Source organism: Ctenocephalides felis, unplaced genomic scaffold (assembly GCF_003426905.1).
Source record: "Ctenocephalides felis isolate EL2017-DRISC unplaced genomic scaffold, ASM342690v1 CF-g0.4_SCAFFOLD_01492, whole genome shotgun sequence".
NCBI classification, from domain to species: Eukaryota; Metazoa; Arthropoda; class Insecta; order Siphonaptera; family Pulicidae; genus Ctenocephalides; species Ctenocephalides felis.
This window is the reverse complement of record NW_020537646.1, coordinates 29,352,902-29,362,407: the sequence shown is the minus strand read 5'-3', so window position 1 is coordinate 29,362,407 and position 9,506 is coordinate 29,352,902. Positions and strand designations below refer to the sequence as shown.

Genomic DNA, 9,506 nt, shown 5'->3' with positions numbered 1-9,506 from the left:
GCAATAAAATAAATTGAGCTATTGGAAATAAATTTGTTCTATAAATCGCAGTGTATAATTTTTAATATACAATTTTATTGAACATTTTTTGTTAAATGAATAAGTAAAGTGTTAACCGTGGGAATTGAGAACAATCATTTTATTTGAAACAGTTCTACATTCAACGTCACTCATATATTGGTGTAAATAGTAATTCAAAAAACAGTAATTATTATTTTTAACTAAGCAGTAAATATTAGTATAAAATATTGAAACATTGTAGACGTGGGTACAGAACAACGTCTGTCGGGTCAGCTAGTATATATATATATTTCTTTACTTTGTAAATACTTTTTATAAGCCCCACTGTATTTTATGTTGTACATTGGCACGGTTTTAGCGGCAATTACAAAAATTTTAATGCTTTTAGTTTCTAAAGCAGGTATTATCCTTAACATGTACTGAGGAGCAGTTCTGTACGGGGTAAAACAAACTTGGCTAATAAGGTAGATTAAAGTTAAGTCATTCGTACTTTTGTGGTACCTGACTTAATTACTATTCATATACAAAATACGGGATTAAGACATTCATTTTTGCTTACGAGTTGTACTGTGATATTTGTCTAGAATACGAAGGGAAGCAGATTTCTTTGCATATTTTTAAATAATGTTCATAATTTGTTAAATATCTGTATGCAATATATGGATTTCTTTTTTTACAGGTCGTAAGCACAGAGCATTAGATTCTAAAAGGGCCGAAGACATAAATAATGGTGAGATCATTTATTTATTTGTATTTCAATATTTTTATATTTGATAAATATTGCATTATTGATATCTTAATAATAAAAGTTCATAGTCTAAATAGTTTTTTTAGTAAACAGACATACTTTGATAAAATAAAACGTATTGATGTATAATTTCTAATACATTAATTTATATTAAACACTCATAAATAAAAGATTCAGGAACAGGAGATTTGATACAAATGTTTTAGAGATAAAACCAATAAATTTAGTATCTGAAATGTTTATTGTTCAAAGTTAGTTTGATAACCCTGATACTAAGAAGTAGTGACATGTTTTTATTTGAAACTACTACACACATAAAATAAGATTTCAAGGAATATTATAGAAAATATTTTAAATTATTCAAGAGCTTCCCGTATCTGCTTCGAAATTACCAACTAAATAAAAAAACTGAGTACTATAGTATATAGAATTTAGTATATATTGTTCCAATAACAATATATGTTACTTTGTTGTATCCTATTAACATAAAAATAATAAAATTATAAACATAAATAATGAAAATTACTAAAATTATAAATGAGTAACTTTCTAATATACTAGCAAATTCAACAAATCATATAGTTTAATTTAATACACAATAATACATGCATAAAGAAAATCAAATTAGGAGAATGAGAAACCTTGCGGTGGAGGCGCCTTGTACTTTTACGCTCTTGCTACGAATCTTACGAATTGATAATTTTTCGTACTCGTCTTTAAATTATATTTGCTTTTGATAATTATTTATATTGATTCGACCTATAAATTTTAAATTATGTTGTACTTTTGAATCACAGTGTAATTTTGTTTGCGGTCAAAAAAATGTTTTCAATGAAACTGTGTATATAAAAAACCCAAAGAAACTAACTTTTCTTTGATATTATTTCTTTAAGACTATCCAAAGTATTACCACAAAGTCAGTGGGCAATAGCAGTCTGATTACGATAATATTATTGTTGAAACGTTACCGACAAACGGAATAATTTGCTGTCTGCAGCGCCAACAAAGAAGTTTTACTAAGAAAAATGCTCGCGTCAAAAACACTATTGTGAACACAAAGGCAACTTGTTTTTCTCGTCTGTTCTAAATGCAAAATAATATAGTACGGCTTACGTATAATTATTTCAGAATATTCAATTATCTTGAAATAGTAAAAATAATAAATAAATCTTTATTCCTCATAGTAATCAAACAACATTTGTAAAATTTTAAATGTACGTTTGAATGTTCTTGAATTAATTTAATTCGTTTATTCCAAATCCTAAATTTTTAGTTACATAACTTGATTGTTTCTACGTAAACAATAGGTTTGAAAAAAATTGAAATAAAAGTCAATATTTAAACCAAACCAACATTTATTTTGTTAACGTAGTCAAATTCATAACCAGTTCATAAAATATATATAGCACACGTGCTTGTAATAATATCATACAAAGTTGCTCATTTGTTTTATTTCGCCTTGTAAATTGTTAATTGTTTAATTATGCATGTGAAATTTATTCGTATCTGTAAAATCAAATGACAACAGCTGGATTACATTAAATAATTTATGTAAGCTTTATGTATAATTCACAAATGCAATCATATTACTGATCTGAATTATAATCAATCATACTGAAGTTGCTTCAAGCTAACCATAAAATTTATATATATTATCAGTTTCTGTTCATTATTCATAAATATATATGGTTTATATCAAACAGGACAAACAAACATAAATTACCAAACTTGCAATTCACTTTTAATTCAATTAATCAAAACCTGCGTCGAGCGCAGTGGTTGTCGCAAAAAATACAACTCCGAGTGAATGTAGCAAAAATTTTGAAATCTTTTTATATAATCACTAAACCTTTTATGAAATGAGTAAGCATATAAAGCTTAATGGCTCCAAATTTTAAATATAATTTTCAATTGTTTTTGTGGTCCTTAGCACCCACATGAATCCATATAGTCAATGTACTTGACATCAAAATATAAGAGAGTCCTACCTATATAAAAGAGAGAGTAAATACCACAAAAAAATTTACTAATAATTAATTTATTTATTTCAAAAGATTAATAAAATGTAGCTCTTCTAAAATTATCTAAAATTGATATTTATTTCAAATATAAAGTTTCCAATTTTTATTAAGAACAATTTCCAATAATTTTTTGTACTTACCCACTTTTCGTAGATCTGTAATATTTCATGTAAGATGTTCCTAATGTTCATGAACTCTTTATACAAAATTTGATAGAGACCATCAAAAATAATTGAACCAATTAATGACTGGCTGATCTTTACCAAAAACTAACCAGAACGAGAAGAAATTTTATAGAATTGATTCTATTTTTTTTGGAAAGTTAAAAAAAACTCTTTGGAACCTTGGTCGGTATATGCATAGAAAAGGCACTGGTGATTTCCTATTTTCAATATATTCTCTTCAACTATTTTTGTTCAAAGATTTGTACAAATAAGTCAAGAATTTGAGATCTAATGTAATAGTTTACTTTGTGTTCTAGGATTTACTATTGCTATTTTCCAATATCTAATACTGCATCAATATTTGCTCGATTCTAAATACATGTTAGCAATTAACGCTCGATCAATCAAAGCTTTGTGTCTGTACTAGCTTCTGGTAAAATTTAACAATTGATTACGGTCAACTCACGTCGTTACGATAATTATGACTTAATTACTTCTACAGAGTTGGTCATTAGGATACTATAGCTATATAAAATATCGAAATACATTTAATTAGTACAGTCTATTAGCCGGAGCGGGGTTAATTACGCGGCGAGAAATGAAGAAATTTATTGTTGCGGCGTTGAATGGTGCTGAATGATTTTGCAAATTGTGAGGCGATTTTAAATTAATTTATGTTCTGATGAAAATATAAAAGCTGCGCATAATATATATATTTATATATATATATATATATATATATATATATATATATATATATTCTGTAAAGCTTTTATATCTTAAATAATGTTCTTACAAACAAAATTTTCTGATTTTTCATCAATAATTGTATGTAACACTCACTTTTTATACTATTGTTGGTATTGATTATGTATCTATTCAAATTGATCAATTGCTGTTTACTTTATACTGATAGTCAAAAAACTGCAGAATACTCATTGTGCTTTTATTTACAGAAATGTAACAATTATGTTAGAATAAAAATAGTTTAATTAAGAAGAACTAGAAAGTAAAACTTATTGAGAATTATATTTTTGAACGATTCTTTTCAAGCTTGAATGTGTCTACATTAACCAATTTAAAGTTTTTAGATGTATATTGATTTATGAATAATGTTTAATGTATAACTTTTTTATAAAGGCTAGTAATTTTTGTGTAATTACGTTAAATTAATTGTTTGCTTGCATTGCATTTCAGTTATTGTTTTCATATAACTCGACACATTTAATTATAAATATTTATTTCAAAAGTTTATTTGTAATATTTAAAAATCTAACTTATATACGTAAATTATATTATTTCTAATTTAAATTAAAACTAATATATCTTACGTAGCTGAATTTTAATTGTATGTATATCATTAAAACATGCTGAATTATAATTTGTTTCTAATTACTTAATATTTACTGTTTATATTAGACATTTTTAACTTCCCGTAGGGTAAGTTATTTTAACCGTTCGAAAATCGAAATTGGAAATGTTTACATTTCTTCACGTTCTGAAGGTTTCTGAATTTTTTGGTATACCTTCGAAAAAGTGAATATCGAAAATAATTTGAATTTTCATTTTTTTAGCAAAAGTTCTAAATTATTTGCTTCTCAATTGTATACTTCAAATAAATAATTTTAACTTTGCACTTCAGTTTATATAATTCTTATAAATTTTAAATTTTAAATTCATTTGATTAAGTTTTGTTTATTCAGTTTTGTTTGAACATATAAGTTACAGTTGTTATAAAAATCTGTTTGAAAACATTTTATATTCCTCGAAATTTTTATTACGTTACAGAAAGTTCCAGCAATTAACCTTAGACCACGATACCATACACAACTAGTTATTTTTTATTTTTGTTTAATAAATAACAAATGCAGGATTTGACACATACACCCATACATTTATGTACGCAGATATTATTATAACTTATTATTTTAAACTAAGCGTTAAGGCACTAATCTCATAATGCCTTTGTAGTTTTATTACTTTGAGTCAATTAATACTTCACTTTTAAAAACTGATGGTGAACTGAGTTAAACTCCAACTCGATTCAGGGAAGAAGTAGTGTAAGTCGTTTTTACCACTCGAAATATAAAAATTAAATTATTGAAATAAAAACTTGATTTCAAAATTGAGATATTAAGCAGGTTGTAAGCTAGTCTGACGTTCTGGAATACACTTTATTGTATTATTGAGCAACATATAATCATAACAAATCACGACTCTATATATACTAACTTGAAAATTTTAAATATAACATAAGAATTGACGATAAAATAAAAACTCTGGTTATATACTAACTATTGCAGATGTTATTAGTAAATATTGCACATTACTTTGTAAGGGCCAATTAATTGAATTATTGAATAACAAAAATAAATTTTTGTAATAATTAGTTTTCTTGCAGATTATGAAGAGCGAAAAATTCACTTAGGCCATCGTAAAAAATTGTTATATATCTACTTAAAAATAATATTATAATAAACATAAAATATTCGAGAGTTCTACTAACATAAATTAAAACTCATAAAATGTATATTAACACCATATACCTTATACTACAGTAATAGTATAATGTCTAATAATAGCAGTGCAATGTCTATGATTGACACATATTTCGTTAATTTTTCAATATTGAAAATTTTAATTTATTATAAATTGATAACAATATACATATACGAGGTCTGTTCAAAAAGTACCCGGAATTTTCGTTTTTTCAAAAAAATATTTATTTATTCGTCTACATTAATGTGGTCCCCTTCAAAGTAGTCCCCCCCAGATATAATACACTTATGCCAGCGTTTTTTCCAATTTTCGAAGCACCCTTGATATTCACTTTTTGATATGTCCTTGAGCACTCTCAGCGATTTTCTTCAATCGAGGAAAACCGCCGTCCTTTCATGGGTCTCTTCAACTTTGGGAATAGGAAAAAGTCACACGGAGCCATATCTGGTGAATTTTTGCACTTTGCAACACTTTATTTCATTTTTTACGCAAAATTTAATACAAATTCTTTGACTTTTCAATTCTTCCATTGTAAAAATCGCCGAGCTCAGAAAAACACGTCGAACCTTAGCGACTACCACAGACAAAGTAAACAGTGAATATAGCTGAAAATTTCATCATACTTTAGGGGCATGTATACCAACACAATAAAAAAAAATTTTGACAATCAGACACTCCAGACCCGCGAAATTTAATTATTAGTAATTCCGGGTACTTTTTGAACACACCTCGTACATGTTGTTATATTTCATATACTTTAATTCTACCATTGTCACTGAATTGATGTTCAAGTAAAATATAGAAGAAAAACGCTGAATTTTCTTCTGTATTCTTCCTAATGCAATACCGCGCCCGGCTAGATGGGTACTCGTGTACTAGTTCTGTGCACGTTTTGCACGATTTAGCTTTAGGTCGTTTAACCACTTCAGTGCGAGCTGGTATATTATCCTTCTCGTACATCGGGAAGATTCCCAAGAATCTCAATTTTTTGTAACAGATCCATTTGAATTGTTAATGTATATATATATATATATATATATATATATATATATATATATATATTATTTGCTCAAAGGGCCTCAAATGCTTCCAAAATGATAAAAAAAAAATTACCTGACAGTTTCAGCTCTTAATAATAACTTATAGTCCGCACTCCAACTAAAGTTACTTACAAAAATAACATGGGTAAAATTCCATTTGTTTTTGACAATCTTATAACTTAGTGACTAGTAGGGGAAAGTCCCGTAACGCCGGACGGCACGTAAAGCCGGACACTCTATTTAACCTGTATTATTTAAGCGAGTATAAATCTTTTTATTTCAAAATACAAGTGAAAGGGGCCCGGAGGGCACACAGGTGCAGGATTTCGCGCCAAGACTTACCTGTGACGCACACGGCTACGGCGGGAGCAACCCTTTGTTGTTTTATGCGCAAAAACACGGCGTCACCTAAATATCAATAGAAGTAATTCTAGTGTATTCATGCATTTATCTTTTAGTGGCATTCAAAAATAAAAGTAGTACTTGACTGTTATCCGTAAAGTGGTAGAATATCATTAGATATTTTAAACAATTTTAGTAGGTACCATCAAATGAACGAAATTGTCTGTCCCTTAGCACCGGACACTAAGTCGTCCCTTAGCGCCGGAAGTAAACATATTGATATTTCTTGTGAGAATGGACGTAATTTATTTGAATTATTTAATTTTGTTTTGTATGAGTGCTAACGGTCACTACATACCCCCATTTTTCGTATTTTCTAATCAAAAAATAAAAATCTTATGATGAATGCTCCAGCTGAGAGCATCGGTGTGACTCAGCCAAAATGGTGGATAATTAGTGATTTTTTTGCAATATCTAAGAATATTTGTCAAAGAAAAATGTGAAGATATTCCAGAGTGTGGACATGGCTACATATGTGTTCAATGCTGGTTCTTTTGAAATGTCCGGTACTAGGTGCCACTTCGTAATATCACATTTTTTGTTACCAAAGTTTAATTGATAGTATTGATTATGATTTAGCAAAGATTGCGTTTTCGTTAATTTAGTTTGATTTCCAACTTTGTTATTTAACATAAGTTATAATTTAATAAACATTTTGTAAAATATTTTTTGATTTATTTATAAATAACCTTAGGTGTCCGGTAATCGGGGACTTCCCCCTAAATCAAAATTTTGAGAATAACATTGTATTTGCTTATTTTAATCATCAATAGAAAAACTACCACAAACATGTGATATATTTTATAAAATAAGTATTTACTTAGGCAGAAAAACCAAGAATTTTTAGTCGTTGTGAGAATTATTACATATATTCTAAATAAATTCCAATAATAACATCTCTCTTGTGTTAGTGTTCTACTGCAATAATTTAAGTAGAATATACATTAAATATTTTGCTCTCAGGTACAGTAATAGAAATTTATAACACAATTTTGTAATGCTTTTTATAAATAGATATTAAATATTATTAGTATTTTTTAAATTCATTTGCTAGTTCTTTGAACCCGGATAGAGCTTAGACGAGCTACTAATTTAACTTTTCTAAGACCTCATCGTAGTTTTGAGGATCTCTTCAGAAATGCTACCTGGCGGTTCGCAATTACAATGACTTAGTATGCCAAGGCACGTATTCTTACACGTTGAGAGAAGGCAGGTGTAGAACTGAATTTGGGGGCAGAAGAAGTAACAGGGAAAAAGTGGGCTCTGCCGCGAAATCGACCATGAGAGAATGACTTAGTATACTTGAGTGACTGATAACATTATTATACTTGGATAAACCATTTATGTGATTTTATTGTTTGACCTTACAATTTTAGGGTATATTCTGTATTTCATATCTAGGTAATATCTGACCTAGTTCCTATAGCAATCTATGGTCTTAGAGATTATTGCAGAATTATTTCATTTCATGAATAAGTATAAAATAAAAGAAATTAATTGATTAAAATGTTTGAAATTGCCCTTTGATGTTGTACTGATCTTCACTTTTTATGAACAAATATTTTGTACTTTATCTTATGTATAAAATATGCGTGTCACACAATTGCTTCCCATACTTCCCGAAATGACTTTACCAGTTCTCACCAAATTTCATATGCGTATTCAGTAGGTCTGAGAATTGGTAACTATCTATTTTAAGTATTTTTGATTTTTGAAATATTACTTCAGATTTTTTAACATGAAGAAGAAGGTCAAATCTTACTATAAAATTCAATATATTATTATTAAGGGTTTTTCAACCGTAACAGTTTTTTTAATTTTGCGGTCAATTTTTTTTAAATTTTTTTAATGCGGAATTGACAAAATACATACAACTTTTCACTTTGAAATACTATTTATTTTTATCAAGGGTTGCCCACCCCTAACATTTTTTGTTAGTTGATAAATGGTTTACATAAAGAGGAATTTTTGCAGAGAAATAGAGATTGAAGATACTTAGTTTAATCTGAAGATACAATAGTTTTTTATAGAGAACTAGTTACCATACAATATTATGGCAATTTGCCGGGCGAGCTAGTATTATGATGGTTGTGACAATATTTCGACGGAACGGCTGGAACGATCTTAATGAAATTTTATAATAACGTTCAGTATGACTTGACATTCAGTAACTATAAAACACATACAACCCTAAATTTTTACTCTCTTACCACAAATCGCTATTTTACAATAATCAATTTAATAGCCCAATGATTTTTTATATAACGTAATAACTGATCAATTATCGTCTTTTTTGTAAACGTTTTTTGTTGAAATTGAAGAAAAGCTTCAAATTATCCACTCTAACAATCACCGATTAAACTAGATACATCAAAGTATCTATATATTCTTGCATAATCACTAAATCATCCTATACTATTTAATAATAGTAATTTAGTATTAAACTATACTATTGCATAATCACTAAATTATACTATACTATAATGCCAATGACTCTATGAATTTAGATAGAGTTTGACAATAGATAAAACTAATCGATTCATATATATACAGATCTAAACATATAGCCATAAATCAGGTATATCTAGCTTTGATTATTACTCTCAAAAAT

At 27.8% G+C, this 9,506-nt stretch overlaps 1 protein-coding gene across 1 annotated transcript in view; it reads left to right on the top strand.

The window, feature by feature from the left end:
• Positions 1 to 399: 399 nt before the first annotated feature.
• LOC113371105 (limbic system-associated membrane protein-like) overlaps positions 400 to 9,506 on the top strand; it is a 240,213-nt gene continuing 231,106 nt past the window's right edge. The window contains exons 1-2 of the mRNA XM_026611750.1: positions 400 to 421; positions 701 to 751. Coding sequence (XP_026467535.1) covers positions 400 to 421; positions 701 to 751 — 73 coding nt within the window. The remainder of the gene's footprint in view (positions 422 to 700; positions 752 to 9,506) is intronic.